This window comes from Pyricularia grisea (assembly GCF_004355905.1).
Source record: "Pyricularia grisea strain NI907 chromosome Unknown Pyricularia_grisea_NI907_Scaffold_1, whole genome shotgun sequence".
Taxonomy (NCBI): Eukaryota; Fungi; Ascomycota; class Sordariomycetes; order Magnaporthales; family Pyriculariaceae; genus Pyricularia; species Pyricularia grisea.
The window spans coordinates 5,231,889-5,254,736 of NW_022156716.1; the positions used below are offsets into that span (position 1 = coordinate 5,231,889).

Sequence of the window (22,848 nt, forward strand, 5' to 3'; positions counted from 1 at the left end):
AGTCACTTGTCCTTCTTGGCTAATATAGCGCCCCTTATTTACTCTGTGAAATGAGTTTTAGGATGCCTCCATTTGCCAGGTTCAGCACCGGTACTACCACTAGCATAGGGTTGTCTTTTGACCAAAGTTCGAACATGGTCTTATCCATCCTGCCTTGGAAACCAACCGTGCACACAGAGTCCTGTCTGCAGCGCACATAAACTGCATTATCAAAATCTAGGGGTATCATAAAGCTATAGCCGAGGTGTGAAAATGAAAGTGACCAAATGATTAGAGAGAGAGAGAGAGAGAGAGAGAGAGAGAGAGAGAGAGAGAGAGAGAGAGAGAGAGAGAGAGAGAAAAAAAAAAAACACCAGACTCTCCGCATGTGTGAAGAGATACCATAGCATACAGGCCCTTCCGACTCAGCGAAGCTCAGGTTCGCGCACGAAATCCGGTACCGTCATACCTTCCAAGTCAACAATTGAAGAAGATTGTGTTGGTCCGGCTCTCTTGGTTTGTGGCGTTCGTGGGTTGTTGTCATCGACCGCAGCATCCTCGCCGAGTTCGCCCAAAAGACCTCGCTGTGATGCCAACGACCCCGACGCAGTTGGGCGAGGTGACCGTTCAGCGGTCACGGCATCACCGGCTCCACCTCCACTCGTTCGTGGGGCATTGTCGTCCAAGGCGTATATTTTGATGCCTCGAATGTGCGTATCCTTGCCGTTTTGGTGATTCTCCTTGACATGCATCTGCACAATATAGCAACACAACGAGTTACCATCGTGACCGCCGCCGCAACCTTCAATTTTGATCTCTTGCCAGCCGCGAGGGTCCACCAGTGCCTGCTCCCCAAATTGCATCAGATCATGGTGGCCAGTGCCGGCATACCACAATATGTGGATCGGTGTGTAGGACTCATCCTGCAGGTAATCAACATAGAAGCGAATTGCACGAATCTCCACGCGTCGGAGGAAATGTATTGTCAAAAGATGGGGTTGTTGTCCGTCCGATCTGGACAGATGAGGAGATGGTCAGCCAACTGCTTTACCTGCCATGATTCTGATGAATGTTCACACAAGTTTTTATCCCACCAAGAACCCGAGAGCGCCACCAACTTACTGCCAGTACTTATCGAGGTCGTCGCTCAGGAGCTCTGCAACACCATTTCCTGGCTTGTGGCTGCTCACACTAAAGTGGGCGAGGTTGTTGATCTCTTTGAGGCCTATAGCGGCAGGATCAAAGACGGGGGTGGTATCCTCCATTTCGTCGTAGTCGTATTCGTCAGGATTGGGGTCTTCGTCGTGTACATCAACGTCGATGTCACCACCGACCATAACGTGGTTTTCGCCTGGGAGCTCCCCGTTGTTCCAGTTAGGGTCTTCCTCATCTGACAAGTCATCTCCAACCTCTGCTGGATCGTCGTCATACTCGTCCGTAGTGTCAAAATCATCTGCCTGTTCCGCTGAGCACGATCGATATGTGAGTAAGTAGGCTCAAACCTGACCACAATGGCTGCTCGAAAGGTGGGAAGTTCTGGTTTGGCCCAAGACGGCCAGCTCTTTGTTGCAAAAACATACCTTGAATTCTTCGACTGGCCAGGTCTCTTCTATGTAGCTCTGCAACCCGACGTGTTTCGTCCAAGGTTAAAGGCCCATCGGGTACTTGATTTTGCTGTGCATCGTGTGCACCAGGCCGATCAGGACCTCTTGCTGTCGGGGTAGCCATTAATTTGGTCCGTTCAATAAGGAACTTGCTGACTGAAAACAACAAAGATATCAAATCTGGAACATGGCACCGTATTATTTGGACATATGGCCCCTGGTAGGCCAGAGAGATTAATAACCTTTGCACCTAGGTAAGGTAGGGTAGGTAGGCAGGCTTGCTAAGTAAGGTACGGTACCTTCCAGCTAGCTTCAAGAGGATGGAGCTCTGGGGAATGACGTTGTAAGGCTGGAATAAAGTGCCCCTCCAGATTTCGACGCGTGGGTGGTAACCTTGGACTTACAGGGTTCTGATGTGGAACCAGTGGGGCTGGTTTCCGGTCGTACACGTGATTTCGTGTGCCGTTTGGAGATGACAATCGCGTCGCGAATGAGATTCTTCCTTCTTCCCCTCGCTTCCCCCATCAAGTGGCTGTCTCTTTACGAATTGCTCGACTCTGAGGCAGCAACTGATTTCCTGTCAACTGGGCATGGATTTCAACAAAATACAGATTCTGGGATGTGATTGGTACACAATAATTTGATTTATGCCTCAACATGGCACCTTCAACCAATAACGGTGAGCTGCTAGCAGTGTTGTTGCCTTTTTGGCAATTTAGTTTGATATGAAATAAGGCAGCCAACGTCTCTGACAAATTCTAGGTCCCGACTCCATTCGCATACTCGTTGCGACTGATAACCATGTTGGCTACAACGAGCGTGATCCGGTTCGGCGGGACGATAGCTGGAGGACGTTCGACGAAGTGATGCAACTCGCCAGAGAGAAGGATGTAAGACTTGAGATGAGCTCACGGGGCTCATGTTCAGCTGCTAATACCCCTTTCGCCTGATGCAGGTTGACATGGTTCTTCTCGGTGGTGATCTCTTTCACGATAACAAACCCTCCCGGAAGTCCATGTACCAGGTTATTCGCAGTCTTCGGCAAAATTGTTTGGGGATGAAACCTTGCGAGCTCGAGTTTCTGTGTGATGCCGCAGAGGTTTTCGAGGGTGCATTTGGCCATGTCAACTACGAGGATCCAGACATAAACATCTCCATTCCCGTCTTCTCTATCCATGGCAACCACGACGATCCCAGCGGGGACGGTCATTTCTGCTCACTCGATCTCCTACAGGCTGCGGGGCTGGTCAACTACTTTGGTCGTGTGCCCGAGGCAGACAACATTGAGGTAAAGCCGGTTTTGCTGCAGAAGGGCCGCACCAAGTTGGCTCTTTTTGGTATCAGCAATGTACGAGATGAGCGCATGCACCGGACATTTCGCGACAATCACGTCAAGTTCTTTCGGCCAAATCAGGCCAAGGAGGATTGGTTCAACCTTCTAACGGTCCACCAGAATCATCATGCCCACACAGCCACGAGCTACCTTCCCGAGAACTTTTTGCCCGAGTGGATGGACCTGGTCGTCTGGGGCCATGAACATGAGTGTCTGATCTACCCGATCGAGAACCCAGAGACTCGGTTTCACGTCATGCAGCCAGGATCGTCAGTAGCAACTTCGCTGGTCCCGGGAGAAGCCAAGACAAAGCACGTTGCCGTTCTCTCTGTTACCGGCAAGCAATTTCAGGTCGAGAAGGTCCCGCTCAAGACAGTGCGACCATTTGTCACCAAGGAAATCGTCCTATCCCAAGAGCCCAAGCTTAAGAAGCTTGCCAAGGATAAGGACAATAGAGCCAAGGTTACTGAACAGCTTATATCAATTGTTCACGATATGATCAAAGAAGCCAAGGAGCAGTGGTTGAAGTTGCAATCGCTAGAGGGCAACCCAACACCAGGCCCAGCGGAAATGCCTCTGCCACTTATTCGCCTCAAGGTCGAGCATAGCGCACCGGACGGTGGTGAATTTAAGCTTGAAAACCCTCAAAGATTCTCCAATCGCTTCGCTGGCAAAGTGGCAAATACAAACGATGTCATCTACTTTTATCGTAAGAAGTCGGGTGTCGGAGCAAGCTCCAGTAAGTCGACTGCACAGTTCCGTGGGGTTTGAACATATACTGACAGGAAAAAACAAAAAAAAAAAAAAAAAAATAACAACAGAAGACAAAAAGTCCCTGACGATCCCTAATGTTATGGCAGAGGATGGCAATATAGACATCCTGAAGGTGGAAGAATTGGTATCAGACTACCTTGCCGCGCAATCGGTCAAAATCTTACCACAGAAGCAGATGGGTGATGCTGTCAACCAGTTCGTCAGCAAGGATGACAAACGAGCGATGGAGGACGTTGTCATTGACTCCTTGACTACCCAGGTCAAGGGTATGATGGCACTCGAGACGGATGAAAACGATGTCGAAAAGGAAATGGCCGCACTGTTCAAGAAGCAAGCGTCAAAGTTTGAAGCGGGACACAAGTCAAAGAAAAGGCGTATCAATGTACCGCAACCGGATGGTTACGACTCGGACATTGAAGGCCCATGGGCTACCAATCCCCGTTCGGTCATTGAGCTTGACGAAGATGAGGATGACGAACAAGATACAGGGTCGGCACCCAAGTCTAATCGTGGACGTGGCAAGGGTGCTTCGACCCGACGAGAGACTGATGGGGACACATTCATGGACGATTTTGAAGAAGAGCCTGAGCCAACGAAAAGAACAGCTCCATCACGGGCAGCCCCCAAGGTAGTTGCACCAGCCAAGAAGGCCCCGGCAAGGAGCAGTCGGAAAAAGAGGCCCTTTGAGGATAGCGACGACGACGACGACGACGAAGATGCAATGGCGGTTGATGAAGAAGACGATTTTGAGGAGGCTCCTCCACCCAAACCCAAGGCAAAGCCAGCTCCCCCGAAACGGGTCGCAGCAACACGTAGCACGGCAGCGCGTGGAAAACAAACGACTCTCAACTTTTCACAGTCTCAGCGTACAACCCAAAAGGGAAAGGGGTCGACGCAGAAGCCGTTGGAGATCAGTGACGACGAGATCTCAGATGATGACGGATTCGAGCCAATGCCAGCAACTAGGAGCAGGAAGCGTTGAGCTTGCGTATTTTTTGTCATACTTAGCAGTAGCTATGTTTGTGAAATGTGAATGAAAAATAATGTTGCAACGCTAAATTCATTGGACGTTTTCCACATTTCGATGGTCAGCAGTAAGGAGGGACGAGCAAGGTACCTAAAAGGGCAGGGTAGGTAATTCGAGGTAGGGGTTTGAGTACAGCAAGTAATGTATATATTTGGAGAGGTAGCACTTGAAAGCGTTGAACCCCATGACCAAGCTAAAGGAAAAATATATGTTCTACAAAATTGATATTCTTCAAAGCTAATAAGCCCGATTGTGAAGGTGCTAAATTAAATGCGCTTGAAGATTTTGTAATTAAGATACCTTGTCTACCTAACCTGACAGGGGGTAGGTTATGTAATGCAGCCCCTTGTCAGGCTAGAAAGCACCTGGCCAAACGTGGATCCACGCTGCGGAGCTGTCGCGAGCGGCATCGCAACAAAATTTACCCAGCACCGTTCCTTGCACGGTAACAAGACAAACCCATGCGGTTGAGGACGCAAACGCGACGACCGACATAGAACGAACTACGAATAGTCGGACCACGTGCAACTTGAGCTTCGATAAATAATTCCAGCTCAAGACGAAGTCGACACCCGAATTGAGCCTGCCAGCTCCGCAGAAGCCAAAAAAAAAAAACAAAAAAAAAATTCTTGTTCGACCACTCACTCTCGAGGAAAGGAAAATAAAGGAAACGAAACGGCCAAAGAGCCCCAGAGCCACCCATAATGTCGGAGCAATTTGTGTTGGCCGCCAAGCGTGGCTTCCGTCAGATTCCTGGCGTTGTCGTCTCTGCCGGTCTGATGGATCGGACTGTGAAGGTCCGCGTGGGAGGAAGGATATACAACAACGTGATCAAGAAGGTATGCCATCTTGTGTAAAGCCATGGGCAAATTAAAAGGGATATAGAACAGAGGCTCCGAGGAGTGATGATAGGACCGGTTTCAAGGCCTTTACAGCAACCATACTTTCTACAATCCCTTCACTTCTTCTTGCTGACTTTTGCATTCCCACCCTCCAAAAAAACAGTACTTCAACAGACCAAAGACGCACCTGGTCCATGACCCCAACAACTCGTGCCTGACGGGCGACGTGGTCGAGATATCTCCCGGCTGGCCGACGTCTCGACACAAGCGCCACGTCATCGTCTCCATCCTCGCCGCCGCCACCACGCCCGCCGAGTCCCGCCCACCCGTCCCGACGCTCCAGGAGAGGATAGCCGAGGCGCAGGCCAAGCGCGCCGCCAAGGTCGAGAGGAGGGCCGCCATCGAGGCCGAGACCCATGCCAAGTATGCCGCCGCCAAGGAGGAGAAGAGGTTACGGAAGCTCAAGAAGGAGGGCAAGCTCCCGCCCGCCGAGGAGCAGGCCGCAAAGGAGGCTCCCGAGACTGAGTCGTCATAGGTTGTAGAGTGAGGGAGAAGAAGAAGACGAAAAGAAAAGGAAACCAAAAAAAAGAACCACCCAGGTGGCCCTCCTCTGGGCTTGACTCTCGAAAATTCTTGGGCGGATCGTGCGACGTTGGTGTGGTTGCTCAATGCGCAGGGTACGGAGTGTGGCCTGCAGTGTAGCAAATGGGGCCGAGAGACCTTATAAGGACGGTCAGAGCCCATGTTGGAGAATAAGAGCTCATCGTCAGGAACCCAATAGCCTGGCTCATGAGATAAACTGTATCATACCTCTGTGTAAATATAGATTTAAAGAACTCATCTTGTAACAGGTTTGCGTAAGTGATTGCATCGACAACAAATCATGATGACATAACGAAACCTGTCCCAAAAAAAAAAAAAAAAAAAAAAAAAAAACATTGATTTGGGAGATATGAGTTAAATGCATGAAAAGTCGATTCAGTCGATATCATGTTTGCGCCCCAATGATGCCTTGATACTCTAACAGTCGTGGTCTGACAGGATGAAACCTAAAAAGGAAAAAAGAAAAAAGAATCATAAACAAGCAAACAAGGCCACGTGCAGCTTCTTTTTGACAGCCTATGTTGTTCAACCAATATGTGTCCAAGTATTCAATGGTTGGTCTATCCGATGGTCTCCCCAAACTGTCTCGCCCACTCCTCAAACTGCTTCAGGCTGCTCTGGTTTACGCTTGGTCTAACAGTACGTAAGCATGCCACAAAGTCCGACATGTCTATAGGCCTGATCTCTTCCGAAGTCATCCGCAGAACCGCCTCGCCGTGCGATCTCAGAGGCCCATAAGAGGCCTGACGGGCCAGATGCGTAATATCGGAACCAGAATAGCCTAAATTGCGCCCAGGTCAGCAAGAAGAAACGTCGAAATTCAAGATAAGGGGGCAGACCGACCTTCTGTAAGCCGCACGAGCTCCTCGACGTCGGTTTCTGTCAAACAGTGCTTTAACTCGGACTCGAGTAGCTTCTGCAGCTGTACGCTTCTGGTCTCGGACTCGGGGAGCGGAATATACTGGCGTCGGGCGAATCGTCGTGTTGCGGCATCGTCTAGGTCCCAGGGGCGGTTGGTCGCTGCCAAAACCAGAATCCTGTTGTCACCACTCCCTCCACCGTTGAGCTGCTTCACAGTCGTGTTTGCCTTCTCCAGGCTACTCCACTGAATCAAAAACTCAGTCTTGAGCCTCCGGCTGGCCTCATGCTCTCCGGAGCTCGAGCGTTTTGACAATACCGAGTCGACCTCGTCGATGAATATGATGCTTGGGGCCAGCATCTTGGCCACAGTAAAGAGGGCGCGAACGTGCTTCTCGGATTCACCTAGGTATTTGCTGTTTAATGTACTGGCCGTAACGGCGATATATGTGCTTTCGGATTCGGTGGCCACGGCACGCGCGAGCATTGTCTTGCCGGTTCCTGGAGGCCCAAACAGTAGGATACCTCGAGGGGGTTCACGAAGACCTTTGAATAGGTCTGGTCGCAGAAACGGGTAGACCACGGCTTCCTTGAGTGCATTCTTGGCTTCATCGAGTCCTGCAATTTCTTTCCAATGCACCACGTCTTTGGTTGGATCAATCTCGTCCAGAATCTGCGCAGCCGTGGGCCCTTCGACTCCTGGAGGTATGTTTCTGAGCACCCATGCTCGTTTAGCTTCCCAGGTCATAGAACTAGGATCTTCGCATGTGTCTTCTGCGTCTCCTCCTTCTGTAGATGCCGGCATCTTCTCATCCTGAGTTCTAGTGCTTGCGCCATTGCTGGCAAGCGTTATTGGTTCTTCCTTCATGCGTCGTTCACGCCGAGAGCTCCCCGAATATGATCTACCAGCTCCGCCGGCAGACACAGTAGTCAATGATGGCCGCGAACCATCGGCGGACCTTCGAGTCCTTGAGCTTGTCACAACTTCACCACTCCTCCTTGCAGCTTGTCTTGCGAGAGCTGGAGCAGTGGCTGCCGTGTTCGAATCGTTTACCCCGTTCCCAGTACCAGATCCCCTTGTCGACTCTGACATGTTCCTCATTGCCGCTGCGGCAGAATCGGCGGCTTCCGAAGAGTGTGACCTCTCCTCAGCCCTCGACTTCTCCTTTGGCACAAGTCTCCGCGTATGTCGATCAAATCGCATTGTGTACTGATCTGTTGGAGAGGATAAAGATGCCAGGTACGCTTGTGTGCGCGCTCCCGCCGCTGCCACCCTAGGTGAGCCTTCGCTGCTGGGCGATCTTTCGCGGTAGGTGCGCGAGTCCTTTGAGGTCCACGCAGCTGCGGCAGCCATATCGGCCCCAGGCGCAGTAGGACCAGCATTCCGGGGCCTGAGTCCCGGCTTTCCTGTTCGCAATGTGGTCCTAAACTTGTGTTTGCCCGGGCTTCCTGAACGCCCCGACTTCCTGTCAGCAGCCGGTGGCGGAGGAAGCTTGCTAGCCGACGAGGAAGATAGTGTTGGCGTGTCGGTATGCGGCGGTATGGCCTCCACATCAGAGCTTGACCTGCTGTCGACGACTGCAGCGGTCGAATGACCCGGGGAGGATGTTCCCCGTGGAGGCAATGGTGGCCGCGGAACAGAATGATAAGCCTCACCGTAAGCAAGGCCATCGTCTTGTTCAATACATGGGGAGCGGTTGGAGCTCGCGGCTGGCTGGTTGAGATTTAAGCTCTGCAGAGAGAGGCGCAGGCCTTCGTGGAGATCGAGATGCTCCTGTGCAGTTAGCTCGAGTTCCCGGAGGCCCTTCATGGCATTTCTGTCTGTTTCATGCTTGAATGTGTACTCCTGCGGCAGCAGGCTCCGCAGGTATTTGATGCGACCGACCACAGCCCGCCAGCGCTGGTCTGCTGGCGCTATAGCATCCTGCTCTTCCAGCGTCACAGCTGACTGGGCCTCACTAAAGCACTCGTCATACGTGGTCTTGAGGAGGTCTCTGAAGGGGCTGTCTACATCCATGCTAGGCGTCGTTTGACGCGCATCGCTGGATATGCGACCGTGTCAAAGAAGGAAGGGATGCGATCGAGTGCGAGTTCGATTCTGAACGGCGGGGTAGACAAATGGAAAATGTATTTCTTTGTGCACCAGGCAGGCTAGCTAGCTTTCATTCAGCATGACATGACGTTGAGTTAGTTAGAAAAAGCCAAGGCACCTAACGTGTGCGGATCTTGTCGCTATGTCTACGCCGGCATTTCACTGGGCTACAAACCGGAACATGCGTTTTGCTGATGCGAACTTTGGGTACCTTGTTTTTCGAGGTCGGTTCCGCCCGCCACTTTGGAAGTGAGTGACCGCAGCCCAGGCTGGTCCAAGCCATTCAATCCGCGGCAATAACGACGGGATAAGTGACGTAAGTACCAGTGCTAAGCAGCATTAGCGGGGCACACTAGGCAAAGCTATGGGTACATTGCGTGCATTTGCAGGTTTGAAGGGGGCTGGAAAGTTATTGCGGGTTAGGGTCGAATGGGGGGGCTCCATGTATGTAATTCATTGTCCAAGTTGCTTGTGATCATGATCAGTAGTATAATTTCAGAAACTGAAGAGACAAATCGCTGTCGACGTGCCATCTGATTGTCATGTCACCAATGCTCCTTATGACAAAAGTACCCGTATCTCCCCCGTGGTTCGCGGGAAAAGTGTCCGCAATAGCTGAGGCCCACTGTAGTCATCCTCGCTGCTTCGCTCCGCTTGTTGTGTTTCTCCCGCCGATTCATCAGCATACATAAGTATGTATTCCACGTGTTCAAAATCCAGACAGAACTTCTCAGCAGCCTCCTCAGTAATGTTTCGAGCCATGGCAGAGTCTTGAAGATACTTGATGTTCTCAAGAGCATCCAGTAGTGCAGACGGTAGAAAAGCATCCAGCCGCTGGCTAGCTTGCACTAGAGCCGCCGGTGCCAACGGTGCCAAAGTTCTGACCTTTTCAACATCCTCGGGTTTGTCCGTTAGAGGTTTTACTGCGTCGAAGACCTCAGCCAACCCCGATGCTTCCCTGAAAAAGACGTATTGACTCTCGGACAGCTTGGAGCTCTCCCGGCCAATTTCTTCCCCGAGCTCTTCAACTCGGCCCTTGGTGAAGTCATACGGCATCAACACTCTCTTGATAGCCATGAGACAGTTTATCAGAAACACCGAATCACTGGGAGGCTCCAAGGCTTTGCCTATGTTCCTGCAACCAGCAATGAAAGGATCCAGGGCCTCGGCAAGGACGGGCTGGAAGTCTGCTTCACGATCCCCTGACGCAGTCAAGGATGTCTCATATGTTTTCATTATCGCATCAAGCTGCTGTAGCGACGGCATAAGGAAGTCTGGCGGTTCAAGGGTCGGCGGGACATGTTGGAATTCTCCTTGCAAGTTGGCGATGTAGTCTCGCATCAACGACCTGAATTGTCTCAAGGCTTCAGCCTCCAGATTGCGGATGCATTCGACAAGAATCGACTCCTCGGTCAGGAGCTTGGCAAACATGACGCGGTAGAAGCCTAGCAGATTGGCTAGCTTGTAAGCAAGTATTGTCTCCTCGTTCGTCTGGATGACCTGCTCGACTCTTTGCCGCAGAAAGCGAGCAGCGCCGGAGACATTGCGGTCCACCAGCTCGTTTAGAGCCTTGATGGGGTCAAACTCTGGTGCTTCTTCACCGTCTTCTGCAACGAGACGCCACACCTCGGTATCCCGGCCTGACTGTATCCCCTTGGCAATGGCATCGCCGTCAGAAACGAACAGAACTTCAAGTGCCTCTCTCTCGCTGACAGTGGCCGAATGAGACCATGCGAGCATATCGCCCACGTATCGCAACGGATCGTGAGCAGCCATTTCGATTGGCTTTACCGAGTGGTCGACTGTGCCCCCAGACGTTGTGCCTGTAAGAGCAGTGAAAAAAGCATCCGACAAAACGTTCTCGCGTGCTTCGGCAAAGAAATCAAGGCAGTTCTGGAATAGTGACGGTCGTTCGGCCAGTGCCCGTAGTGCCCTGCGAATAGCAGAGCCTAGCTGGGGACTTTCCAGATTCAGGGTCTTGAATTCCCGTTGGATCCATCTGTACAGTTTCTGAAATCCAAGATCCAGGTTCCTCGAGGTTTGTTCCATTATCTGGAGACCTAGAGTCTGGTTCTCAAAACCAAGCAAGATTTCACAATCCTTGCGAATCCGCCGGGCCTTGGCGAGTATATTAAAGAAATGGTCATCCACAGGCTCCGACGTGAGTGTCAAGATGGCAACCTCATCCTCGGGAAGCAAGAAGTGTCCAGAAAAGGATTTGAGAAGCCGCTGCTTTGTCTCTATTTGCCGTTTTTGAGCAATCAAGGTTGACGCTTCTTGTAGCACAGGAGAGGTGCACTCGTGAGCTGTGGTAACTTTACTTTTCATCTCGGCATAGCTCTTATTGAGCTTTTCCAGCGTGTTGCCTATGCGGCGAAGTTGCTATGCCAGTCAAGTTAGTTGAATGTGTTCGCCGCAATAGGTTTTGCTCAACATGCGGCGGAACTAGCGGTCCACTATGGGAGTATGTAAGACCTCAAGACATACATCGGCAACTCTACCAAATTCATCGATTATCTCGCCATTGCTGTCAATAACTTCCCTCTGCAGATCCAAACGGAGGCGTCGTCGAGCCTCAGCGGTGTTTTGAATGCCACGACTATCCAAGAGGGATAGAGCATCTCGAAACTCCGAGTCGGCATATGAAGTTGAAAGCACCGAGGTGACCTTTGAAGAGAGCGTGTTCAGGCCTTTGAGCGAGCTTGTCGTTTGTGGAGATACTGGTGACAGAGTCCCGGTCATGTCTGTTTCTTTCAAGGTGGCGCTAGCCATCGTATTCTCTGTGGCCAGCTTGTATGAAGTAGGCATCTAAGGCCGATTTCTCAATGGCCAATGGTCCTATCAAATCAGGGTCATATCGATCCTGGTTGAGTACAACGCTTAATGCTCAGTGCACCACCGGGGAAAGTGAAGCAAACATCTATTTGGTACAGTCCCACCGACAACTATCAGCTGCAATGAGCCATAATCCAGGGTAAACAAAGACAAGGACCCGTTGGCGCAAACTCTTCTTTGGATAGCTTGATGTCGTATGGATCTTGCTGCTTGCTCGAACTGAACTAAATACCTAGTGGTGGAGGACAATTAGGCTTTGTTTGATTGAGCACAATCGTTGTCTTGTCAGGGTCAGGGTTACATCAATTATGGGGATGTTCTACTCCTCACAGGGCTCCAGTACATACAAAGTACCCCAAGTCACCGGGCGGTGAACTGTCCCGCTGGGGACTTGCTCCACCCATCAGCTGCCCATTCCAGCTGACTGCAAGGGAATCCGCCGGCACTCACGTCATGCGCCTGTCCGTCATTACACTTACTGCCCGCCCGTGGTGATTGATTGTCCGAATCTGGCGCGTCCAACTCATCCCATCCCGACGCGAAGGACAGACAGATGATGCTGGCTCAGAACACATGATTCCCTAGCATTTGGTCTTTCATCTCATACTTTGTTCACTTTCTCTAATCGCATAAACCCTGCCTCAAGTTCTCATATTCATCTTCAAAGCATGTAGGTAGTGCACTCTGCAGCCCCGGCTGTCAACTACACCTTTGGCGACCGTTTTTGCCTGTGCGTGCATCCCACCACCAGGTTACCTGAGGTAGGCGAGGGCAACAAACAGGAAGGCTACCTACCTACCTTACCCAAGGTACACATCTTGCTTGATTCTTCATTTCTTCTCCCATGTACACCACATTTGAGCCATACACGCTCGCCTACCATCTGTAGTTCATTCTCCGGCTGACCTGGGACGTCTCCCAAGGCAAACACCTCCACCACCTCCACTTTCGATCGAAGAGGACCCCCGATGACATTCGCATCTGCCTGAGACTTCCGATAGTCGACGCCGACTATGGCTTCCAATATATTCTCTCGTCTTGTGCCACAAGACCGGGGCAGGTCCTTTTATGAAGACCTAAGGCAGACGGATCCTGATGCAGACCTCGAGGCTCGCTCCGGTATCGATATCGACGAGGAGAACTTGAACCGATCGTATCATGACTATGACCTGGAAGAGGCAGAGCGCCTAGCAGGAGACGAAAGTCACATATCTCATTCCCGAGGCGATGTTGCCGGCGCGAACACGGTCCATCGCCGCGGCCAGAAAGCCAACACCGCACGCTGGTTGAGTGCCGGCGTGGAAGACGACGTAGATAACGACGTACCGGAGTCGCTGCTAGTGGAAACTCCACGGGCTCCTCAGCACCCGTTATTATCGCCGTCAAGAGCTGGACCATCACATTCCCGCCCAAGCGCAGTCCCTGGACCATCTACTAGGCAGAATCAAGCGCAATGGGAAGCCACTCGGCACCAACAGCGACTTCACAATGATGACACTATGCCTCATGGTCCGTTTTCAGGCAGAGCTGGTCAAGGACGGTCTGAACCGCCACCAGTCGGTCTGATGGCTGGAGACCCCTACGAGCAGGCAATGTGGAGATGGGTCAACGTCTCAAATCTCGATAACTTTATCAAAGATGTATACGCCTACTACCGAGCAGCAGGTTTTTGGTGCATCATCGTGCAGCGCATTCTTGAGCTGGTGTAAGTGAAACTTTGGTTGCTTTTGACAATATCTCTCGGAACGCTGAACATGTTGCTGATTGACCGTAGCAACGCCGCATTTGTCGCCGTTTTCTTAACATTTCTTTCCCAGTGTGTTGACTATCACAAAATTCCGCACAGCAAAGCGCTGTCGGAAATTACCATACCAAAGTGCACCCAGAACATGAGTCTGGTGTGGAACGTTGGACTTTGGCTGTTTGCCATCTACTTCATATGCAGGTGCTTCGGGCTTGTCATTCAGCTGCGACAATTGAGGCAACTGCGAGATTTCTATACCCATCTCTTGAAGATACCCGAGGCCGACATGCAGTCAGTCTCTTGGCAAGATGTCGTTGGAAGGATCATGGCCCTTAGAGATTCACACCCCAGGACTGCGGGTAATCTTACTAGGGTTCAGCGCGCATGGATCGGGAGCCAGTCCAAAGAGAGACTGGACGCTCACGACATCGCAAACCGAATCATGAGAAGAGAAAACTTCATGATTGCCATGCTCAACAAGGACGTTCTTGACCTAACCATACCGCTTCCTTTTTTCCGAAATAAGCAGCACATGTCGGAATGTGTTGTTTTGGCCATTTCATTCAGCATTCTAGATTTTGTCTTTGACAGTCAAGGCCAAGTCAACCCTGAGTTTCTCAAAGCTAGTCGCAGGAGACAGCTCAGCCAGAAGCTGAAGTCACGGTTCTTTTTCGCTGGCTTGATGATCTTCGTCATGTCGCCATTCATCGCTTTGTACTTGATCCTGGTTTACTTTCTCACGTATTTCCATGTAGGTGCCCCCTTCCTGCTTTATGCTTGGGGGTTTTGGCCTACTCATATCCGCCCTGGATGACTGTGCTGACCTAGCTGGTGCTTTGTGCAGGAATTCCGAAACGACCCTGGAGCACTGGGCGCTAGGACATACAACTCTCTCGCCAAGTGGAAGTTTAGGGAGTTCAACGAACTGGACCATCTATTTAACGATAGAATGAATATGTCGCATCCATTCGCAAAGCGATATATTGATATGTTCCCTAAACGAAAGACGGAGCAAGTGGCGCGGACAGTATCGTTTATCAGCGGATCCATCGTCGCCGTATTGGGGTTAGCTACAATCTTTGACTCCGAGGCGTTTCTGCAATTCGAGATAACGCCAGACCGATCGGTCTTGTTTTATGTATCAATACTGGCCACATTATGGGCGGTTGCTCGAGGCAATATCTCGGACGACAATGAGGTTTATGACCCCGAGTTCGCTATGAAGAGCATCATTGAGTTCACCCATTACGAGCCGGACCATTGGCGTGGCAGGCTCCACAGTACGGAAGTCAAGAACGAATTTTCAGAGCTTTACAAGCCGAGACCTCAGATATTTCTTGAGGAGATTCTCAGCATTTTACTTACACCTCTGGTACTCCTGGTCAGTCTGCCAAACTCAACTGATCAAATTGTCGACTTTTTCAGAGAGTTCACCATACATGTCGATGGACTCGGCTACGTATGTCTCTTTTCCGTCTTCAACTTCCAGCAAGGTCACACGAATCAGAAACAGGCAGCTGCTGCAGATGCGCCTGACAACAGAGAGGAATACTACTCGACGAAACATGGGAAGATGGCGGCATCCTTCTATGGGTTCCTGGACCACTACGTCATCAACCCCAAGACTGGCCTGCCGGGCAATCAACTGCCTGGGTCACGGCAACAGTTTCAGCATCCGCCATCTTTCCCAGGGTTGCAGTCACCAACACTAGCTGCTGACATGCGGCATTCTCGTATGATGAGGGATCGTGGACGCAGCAGCGGGGTGCAAGTTCCGGGCTCACAGGGCAGGGCTCCTCAATTCAGGGCCCCACTGCCACAGCCGTCACCCATGGCGTCTATTCTACTTGATCCGCATCACCAGCCCGCTCCCGGTGCGTTTGGCAGCCGGAGCATGCATAGATCACGCCAGATGGCGGTACCGCAACGTGGCGGGTACATGAGCGATAGAGATATAATCGAGGAGGCGGCTACTGAAGATGGCCAAGACGATCCTAGGTTTGGAAAGCTAGGCGACGAAGACATAGATGAAAGTGGAGGTGCGCTGGACGAGTCTACATGGCAGACGTCGCCCACCAAGACACTTTCCAGAGAGAACAGTGGTGCCAATCCTCAAGAGACTGAGGTTGGTGTTTTGGGTCTCATTCACCAGTTCCAACAGGCGCATATGCATTTGAGGCGTTGACAGTGGTGTTGATATTGTATTACATGTTTTGTTTAATGAAGGGGCCCATAGCACAGGACACCTAGAATCGGCTAGACTGCAAACAATTGTTAGATTCCTAAACTCTTCGGTTCAGCTTCGATGGTGAGACAGCGAGTTGTGACGTATGTCGCATGTTATTAATGTGCATTCAATATATATAATCCTGCTTGAGGAACGAGAATCAAAGAAACAGGGAGATTACGCCAAATAATCTCAGGAAGACAAAAGCAATAAAAAGGACATCCGTATCCATACCCATCGTATAAATTACAGAATCTGCAAGAATATATGGAGTAAGGGCCTGGCAAAAGTGGCTTTTATTTAACCTTGAGCTATGCCCATGTGGGAGCTTCCGCCCAGCCACATCAACGGCGACGTCAAGCGAGGCGGGGCAGAGATCCGTTGCGGGGACCTAGATACCAGCAACCAGGGCAGGTCTGTGCAGCGCATCTGCATCTTTCTGCAGGCATCTGCTCAGTCGCTGAATCTATGTAGGGTGCCACTTGGTACAGCCTATGGAAGAAAAAAAAACACATTTTCGAGTGCACAAATCAGACAATGTTTGCTCCTCGTACATTCGTACCTAGGCATGAGATATGCACATCGGTAGCTAGGGTAAATAGGTGTAGGTACTTCCGGGTAGCTTGGAGACCTAAACCTGGTTCCAAAACTAAAGAACCTCCTTGGGTAAGGCGCCTAGGTGGGGGGAGTCAGGAAGCTGTTAAAGTGGGCTTGTTACTTGTGAGGCGGGAGCGCGACCACAAACGCAAAAGACGTGACGCTGCGGCTGCGCGCGGTCTAATTTATTCATCTCTTCGTTATTGCTATCTCACGCCGCACTACGCTACAAAGACTGCTACACCGCTCGGAGACTTTCGACAACAATTAAGTGTGCCTTGACCTGTCAATCAATCTCTGGGCTCGTCAAATATTGTGCACGACTGCTTGTCCCGAGGCCTCTGACCGCAAACACCGTCAGCTCGTCGCCTCACCATAGCTGCCAGTGACATTGCTGCCTAAGCAACCAGCTGTGTTGGTCTGCACTGCGAAGAATAGCGACCCAGTCGTTCTACTAAGATATTCCGCCTTGCCGATACCATTAGACATCATGTCACTGCTTCTCAGCTATTGACCGAACCTGCTACCATTCTTGCTCATCACCCAAGCAGCGCGACGATTGCTCGAGAAAGACGGCCGAGACCAAGGTCGACATCAGCATACCCCCAGTGCTTCAGACAAATCTTGATTTCGCAGAGAGAACCATTTGGAACCTTTTTGTACGACTCGAGTCCCCGTGGCCTCCATGGCAGCCCTTCCCTCCAATGGGGCTATGGCCATGGCCGGTGGTGCCACTGAAGAGTCCGAAGTGCTACCCAAAATTCACGATGCTCTCAACCTGATATACAGCCCTCACTCGAGCAACCAGTCCCGCCGAGAAGCTCAGGAGTTTCTCGAGGGCATCAAGGGTCTCGACCAGTCTCCGTCGGTTGGCTTTAATCTGGCTCAGGTCAAGGGTAAGGAGCCCATCATCCGCCACTACGGCCTCTCGCTTCTCGAACATGCTATAAAACACAAGTGGGGGGACTATTCGGGAGAGCAGCTTGGATATCTGCGAAGCTGGGTGCTTCAGTTGGCCGAAAACGTCAGCCGGGACGACCCCCTCTATATCCGCAACAAGGTCGCACAGCTTTGGGTTGAAATAGCAAAGCGGTGCTGGGGACCGGACTGGACCGAGATGGATGATCTGCTCATGGCGATGTGGAACATACCCGGCCCGACCGCCCACAAGGAGCTCGTGCTCTTCATACTCGAATCGTTGTCGGATGAGATATTTGGTGTTTCGGGCGACGACCCGACCGTCGCTATGCGTGAGGCGACTTTATCCAAAATTTGCGTCGATATTTTCACGCCGCTGTCAGTCCTATCCGAGCAGTTTCCTTCACGTTCTAGCGTCAGTAATATCAGGGCTGGCGAGGATGGCTGGATCATACGCGTGTCACGCTTGCTCGGGGACTGCTTGGCTGGAGACGTACAGAACAATGATGATATCCGGACCTGCGCCATAAAATCGCTGTCGGTGCTACACTCAGTTATACCATGGGCAATACCACAGGCCTTGGCGAGCTCGGGCTGTGTTGGGCTGATGTGCAATGGTCTTGCCGCATCTCACGTTGCGCTTCAGAAGGTATGTCCTCGCCCTGGTAGAGTCTGTCGCTGTCCTATCCCAGAAAGCAGCCTCGTTTTCTTGATATCCATCCTGTTCAAGGATAGTAGCTAACCTACCATCAAGGCTGCTCTCGAGGCAATGCACGCTCTATACGGCAGAAACAACTTTGTCGACGATGACTTTGTGAACCTAGTCGTACCTATGTACGATCCGAAGTTTGTGGAGCTGGGCAGGAGGTTATTTGAGTGGTCCTCCGCCATCGATCCGGAAGATATTGATGACGACAAATACCAGTTTGCCAAAAAGTTTTCAGAAGTAAGTATGCCCAGGCTACCCAGGCTTTCGGTGATCGCCCAGTACAATTTATGCTGCAGCAGACTTACAGTAATACTACCTTAGATGGTCTCTTCTCTTGGAAACTACCTGGATAGAAGAATGGAATGTCTCCCGTCAGATATCGAGCTTCAAGGGTTCTTTGAATTTTTGCTATTGATCCTCCAAAGTCAGAGCCTGGTTGTTTCGATACCAGTTCTTGTAACATGGACACGACTATTACACAACCCTGATTTTGGAGCTTCTATAGCCGAGACAGCTCTTGTTGGCCACCTACTCGAGGTTTGCAGCTCGCGACTTGTCCAATATGAGCACCTGCCAGAAGATACAAGAGACGCCACATATACGTTCCTTATGGAAGACACCGACACAATTCCTGAAAGGCATGCTTTCCTGGGCAACTATCGTCGGTACTGCTCGCAAGTTATTGAGAGCATCGTGCAATTGAAGCTCGTGGATGCTCTTCAGCACATTCTTGGACAGGCTGATGAAGTCCTTGACCGTCTGTATAACGGCAAGGCGCCTCTGGATCGTAAGTCTGTTGAAATCGATCCATAATAGACATCTTTGGTTACTAACATATTATTCCATAGCTTCGAGGTACAACAAGAACTCGATGGAAGCACTAACCGTTGATGCTCGTTTTACTGTCATTGAGTCGGCTCTAAAGGGCTACGTTAAGTGGCGACAGAGCATGGACTTAAGCATACCAGAAAATGTAGGTACCAAACTGCGAACCACGGATCTTGAGAAGTACTGACTTACCAATTTTTACAGCTACAACGAAAGACAACTTTGGAAGAGAGCTTCGAAGGATGGTGTAATCGCCTGCTTAAAAGGGAGTTCGAGGTATGTTTTTTTTTTTTTAGCACATTTGCAAGATAGTCCAAGAAAGGGGACTAACACAGGTCACTATCAGGATCCGATGATCCGGAAACGGATACTACAGCTTTTGGTCGCCTTTTCTACAACTGCCCTCGACAGAAACTCAGAATTTATGCTCCAGGTACTCGAGCATATTCTCGTCACCTGGCCAAACCCACAACCTGAATACCGGCTGTTCAACGAATCGGTTAAGGACCTTCAATCAGAAAGCATGGTGGAGCTTCAACGTCTGGCGTCGAAGATGCCCGACAAGCTTCTCGAAGTATACAGCCATATCGAGGCGAAAGTCAAGGAGATGATATCCTCAGGCACACTCGACGACAAAAGGCAGCTCGCTTATCAATCATTTCTTTTCATTATCATTCATCGCGCGTCCAAGATTGACCAAGAATCTAGGATCATGCGCCTGCAGCCATTTATCAACCCGGTGCTGGCTCAGTGGAGTAATCCAGCACTGGGTCAGGCTCTGTCGTCTTACAGCAACTTTTGCGAGTCGATGGCTCTGGACAAGGCCCAGAGATATTTGGCAAGTAAAGAGGTTCACAAGATAGCAGACTGGGGTGCCGTGCCACTGGACGCAGAGGGATTGGCACTTCAGGCTGAGCTGGAAGAGCGGCAAACGGTCAGTTTACAGAATCGCCTCGGTCATGTCGATATCAGTCAGCTGACTTTTCGTCCATGAATAGATGCTACCACTTCGACCGACCAAGACTTTCCTAACCTACTCGGTGGAAAAGCTCGACAAGGGGTCCGCACCTTATGAAGCGTCCTGCAAGCTTTGGCAAGAAGGCTTTCCGATTATCCTCCCTCATCTGTTGCAAATGCTGAGGTTAGTTTGAAAAAGGTCGCCACCGCCATGACCGGGCTCCCTTCTGCTAACACCATTGGCTTTCGAACACAGACATGCCCACGCTTGCCACAACCACAACAATTGGGCAAACCTACCACAGGAAATGAAATCCATTGTTGGCCGCGTGCTTGCCGACAGATTTTGGCAAGCAGGCATCTCGGAGGGAAGTAAGGATGAATTTTATGCCAGGGTGGTTGACAAAAAGGGAACGCTCGAAGGACTCGCGTCAACTGTCCGTGGCGCCGTCAGGGTGGTGCGCGACACCTGCTACGCGATTCTATTCTGCATGAGCCGCCTAGACCTTCAGTTCTACGGGTTTGATGAGCTACCAGGTCCACTTTCGCTGGCGCTCTTCGCCGACTCTGTCTGTTTGTCGTCACATCAGATCATCAACCTGCTGAACCTGGTCAGGTACCTTGTCGACCACTGTCCTGTACAGCTGCGGGAGCACTTTCTACCACCGCTTCTTGCAGCATGCTTCCAGCAAATTGATAACAAGATCAACACAGAGTGGGAGAAACTCGGCTTCCAATCTGAGGTACAGGCAGCTGGGGAAGCGCTGACCGAGGAGATGAAGAACGAGAGCATCTTGAGGCAGCTGACATACACTGCTGTTGTCATGGTGGCCGATTTCCTGGACCCTCACAGAACAAGTAAGTTTTGAATTCTTTGTACGCGGTTTCGAGCAAGTCGGCAAGGGTGTGGAAAAATACTAAACATGGATACGAAACAGACTCCGATGCGTACGGGGCTCCCCTGGCAAACCCAAACCAATATCCAGCACTGCGGAAATTCTGCTTGATGCATTCGGTTATAGTTGAGCCTCTACTATTGTTTTGCGCACACGGCATCCGTATGCGTGACACAAGATGCTGCGGAGTTGTGCTGCGCGTCTTCCGATATATCATACCCGAGTTTTCAGTATCTCCAGATCGGGGGACTCAGGAAAACAACAACGATGGAAAGACCCCGGCAGTGCCGACTAGGGGCCTTGTTCCTGACGACTTTCCAATCCCACAGGAAACGGCACGCGCGATTCGTGAGTTCATCTCGTCAGAAGTCCTCATAGCATGCATAACTTCGATGCACGAACCCTACTTTGTGGATCTCCAGCGCGAACTGGCAATGTTGATTGCAACAATCCTGGCGCATTACTGTCCTCTCACGTCAACGCCTCGGGGGATTCTGCTCTCTTTGCCAGGGCTCAAAGAGTCTGATATCGATCACGCTATTCGCTACATAACTCGATCCGGGTCAAATGTGAGGCAGCAGCGCGGAATGGTACTCGACCTGTTCAAGGATCTCAAGGGTGTCAGCGTGTCTGAGCAAGGGAAGCTCCAGCGGGCCGATCGTGGAAACGACAGTAAGAAGTCGGGACGGAGCAAGATGGCACAAGAGTTCATGACGGCTCCTGCGCAGGGCCATATGGGAGAGCGGACGAAGACACCGGACTTGGAAGGCGTTGCCAATCTGTTTGACGGACAATAGGTCTACGTACAAAGCGAATACTGTAGTAGGTGAATAAGTGCGGGGAGCACTAGAGTTTGAGCAGTGGTGGTGGCGATTGTGGTGGCGCGATGAACCGATACCCCTTCAAGTATTTTTGGATTCTTCATTTGTCTTAGTTCACTTCTACGACTATATTCCACACCAGGCTTAACGAATCACAGGGTGGACAGCGGGTGTTTCGGATTGCAACGGAGATTACTTTTGTGTTGTCTTGTTGGTGGTGGTTACATGTTATACCTGCATGCTCATAGTGATTGAGTCTTAAAGCCACCATCAAACAGCCTAACCTTTGTACGTAGACCAGTGGTTCACTTGCCTTAGCACAAAAGCACCGGAGATTTTTGTCCGCTTTAAATTGGATGAAGCGGGTGCTATGAGTACACATAAAAGCTTAAGGTACAGATGAGATATAGACTTCAAACCGGTAGAGTACAAAAAAAAAAAAAAACATGAAGTAGTAAAAAGAAAAGAAGAAAAAAGCAATTGATTTTTCTTGCCTTGGTCAGACTGCCCAGACCCAATCTATCTAGCCTAGATGATAAGTTGAAACAACCTCGGCCTGTGAGGATCATAACGTCAATGGGCAAGGAAGATGCAGATTTTCATGCCGAGCCAGTTCCCGTCCCATCCCTTTGTTTCTTTTTATTTCTTGGGACAACCGATATATTGTGGCGTTGCTTGTACGTCAGGATACACGAGGGCGTTCTCGTGCAAATATGCTTGTCGTTATTGCGATGTGTGGTATATGCATGTACTGTATGTGCGTATCTTAGTGTGTAGATATGGAAAAAAAAAAATGAAAAAAAAGGCACTGCTACTTCGTACTTCATGTGTAACCACCCAAGCCGTCTTATTACTATACCCAGCAAGGATCAAAATCAAGTCTTCATAGTCTCGTTTCATTGGATGCAGAGTTTGTATGAGCGACTGATTTGTCTCGGGGTGTGTCCTTCGCTGTCATCTGTAGTATGCAACACATACATGTACAGCCACCAGCATCACACCACGATTATCTGTGGATCACCATTCGATCATACCTGAAAGGTTGCTAAAGGGGTGGCGAGGCGGGGAAAGGGACTTTGCCAGTTTGGTAAAATGTAGTGGAGGACGGTAAAAGTCTGATTCCACAAAGGGAAAAGGAAGGAAAAAGGAAAGAAGGACAAATTTTTCTAGATTAACTTGAATTGAAGCGAACAAAGTCGCCTCC

The 22,848-nt window shown here is 50.6% G+C and overlaps 7 protein-coding genes across 7 annotated transcripts; 4 read left to right on the top strand and 3 right to left on the bottom strand.

Moving 5' to 3' along the window:
- Positions 1–404: 404 nt before the first annotated feature.
- On the bottom strand, positions 405–1,707 carry PgNI_01604 (uncharacterized protein; the record flags this gene model as incomplete). The annotated part of the gene is made up of 3 exons (XM_031121675.1): positions 405–993; positions 1,102–1,444; positions 1,560–1,707. The coding sequence occupies 3 exons, from the start codon at positions 1,705–1,707 to the stop codon at positions 405–407; spliced, it is 1,080 nt and encodes a 359-aa protein (XP_030986252.1).
- Positions 1,708–2,125: 418 nt separating this feature from the next.
- Positions 2,126–4,672, top strand: PgNI_01605 (uncharacterized protein; the record flags this gene model as incomplete). Its single annotated transcript, XM_031121676.1, has 4 exons — positions 2,126–2,262; positions 2,346–2,473; positions 2,539–3,655; positions 3,738–4,672. The coding sequence occupies exons 1-4, from the start codon at positions 2,241–2,243 to the stop codon at positions 4,670–4,672; spliced, it is 2,202 nt and encodes a 733-aa protein (XP_030986253.1). The 5' UTR covers positions 2,126–2,240.
- Positions 4,673–5,148: 476 nt separating this feature from the next.
- Positions 5,149–6,441, top strand: PgNI_01606 (uncharacterized protein). Its single transcript, XM_031121677.1, has 2 exons — positions 5,149–5,556; positions 5,723–6,441. The coding sequence occupies exons 1-2, from the start codon at positions 5,422–5,424 to the stop codon at positions 6,092–6,094; spliced, it is 507 nt and encodes a 168-aa protein (XP_030986250.1). The 5' UTR covers positions 5,149–5,421; the 3' UTR covers positions 6,095–6,441.
- Positions 6,442–6,522: 81 nt separating this feature from the next.
- On the bottom strand, positions 6,523–9,341 carry PgNI_01607 (uncharacterized protein). Its single transcript, XM_031121678.1, has 2 exons — positions 7,006–9,341; positions 6,523–6,943 (listed from the first exon to the last, which is right to left on the bottom strand). Exons 1-2 carry the CDS (start codon positions 9,035–9,037, stop codon positions 6,723–6,725), a joined length of 2,253 nt encoding a protein of 750 aa, XP_030986251.1. The 5' UTR covers positions 9,038–9,341; the 3' UTR covers positions 6,523–6,722.
- A 329-nt stretch (positions 9,342–9,670) lies between these two features.
- Positions 9,671–12,019, bottom strand: PgNI_01608 (uncharacterized protein; the record flags this gene model as incomplete). Its single annotated transcript, XM_031121679.1, has 2 exons — positions 11,600–12,019; positions 9,671–11,494 (listed from the first exon to the last, which is right to left on the bottom strand). Exons 1-2 carry the CDS (start codon positions 11,918–11,920, stop codon positions 9,671–9,673), a joined length of 2,145 nt encoding a protein of 714 aa, XP_030986258.1. The 5' UTR covers positions 11,921–12,019.
- A 475-nt stretch (positions 12,020–12,494) lies between these two features.
- PgNI_01609 (uncharacterized protein) lies at positions 12,495–15,965 on the top strand. Its single transcript, XM_031121680.1, has 4 exons — positions 12,495–12,756; positions 12,871–13,652; positions 13,722–14,442; positions 14,536–15,965. Exons 2-4 carry the CDS (start codon positions 12,961–12,963, stop codon positions 15,874–15,876), a joined length of 2,754 nt encoding a protein of 917 aa, XP_030986259.1. The 5' UTR covers positions 12,495–12,756; positions 12,871–12,960; the 3' UTR covers positions 15,877–15,965.
- Positions 15,966–16,749: 784 nt separating this feature from the next.
- PgNI_01610 (uncharacterized protein) lies at positions 16,750–22,389 on the top strand. The gene is made up of 9 exons (XM_031121681.1): positions 16,750–18,082; positions 18,188–18,379; positions 18,464–18,929; positions 18,991–19,115; positions 19,175–19,246; positions 19,317–19,904; positions 19,969–20,111; positions 20,184–20,785; positions 20,866–22,389. The coding sequence occupies exons 1-9, from the start codon at positions 17,201–17,203 to the stop codon at positions 21,618–21,620; spliced, it is 3,825 nt and encodes a 1,274-aa protein (XP_030987621.1). The 5' UTR covers positions 16,750–17,200; the 3' UTR covers positions 21,621–22,389.
- The last annotated feature ends 459 nt before the right edge of the window (positions 22,390–22,848 follow it).

Coding starts and splice junctions, on each gene's coding strand:
- PgNI_01606 (XM_031121677.1), top strand. CDS start 5,422: ATGTCGGAGCAATTTGTGTTGGCCGCCAAGCGTGGCTTCCGTCAGATT. Junction 5,557..5,722: donor ACAACAACGTGATCAAGAAG/GTATGCCATCTT, acceptor CCAAAAAAACAG/TACTTCAACAGACCAAAGAC.
- PgNI_01607 (XM_031121678.1), bottom strand. CDS start 9,037: ATGGATGTAGACAGCCCCTTCAGAGACCTCCTCAAGACCACGTATGAC. Junction 6,944..7,005: donor GCTCGTGCGGCTTACAGAAG/GTCGGTCTGCCC, acceptor GGCGCAATTTAG/GCTATTCTGGTTCCGATATT.
- PgNI_01609 (XM_031121680.1), top strand. CDS start 12,961: ATGGCTTCCAATATATTCTCTCGTCTTGTGCCACAAGACCGGGGCAGG. Junction 13,653..13,721: donor CAGCGCATTCTTGAGCTGGT/GTAAGTGAAACT, acceptor GATTGACCGTAG/CAACGCCGCATTTGTCGCCG. Junction 14,443..14,535: donor ACTTTCTCACGTATTTCCAT/GTAGGTGCCCCC, acceptor TGCTTTGTGCAG/GAATTCCGAAACGACCCTGG.
- PgNI_01610 (XM_031121681.1), top strand. CDS start 17,201: ATGGCAGCCCTTCCCTCCAATGGGGCTATGGCCATGGCCGGTGGTGCC. Junction 19,116..19,174: donor ACTTAAGCATACCAGAAAAT/GTAGGTACCAAA, acceptor CAATTTTTACAG/CTACAACGAAAGACAACTTT. Junction 19,247..19,316: donor TGCTTAAAAGGGAGTTCGAG/GTATGTTTTTTT, acceptor GGTCACTATCAG/GATCCGATGATCCGGAAACG.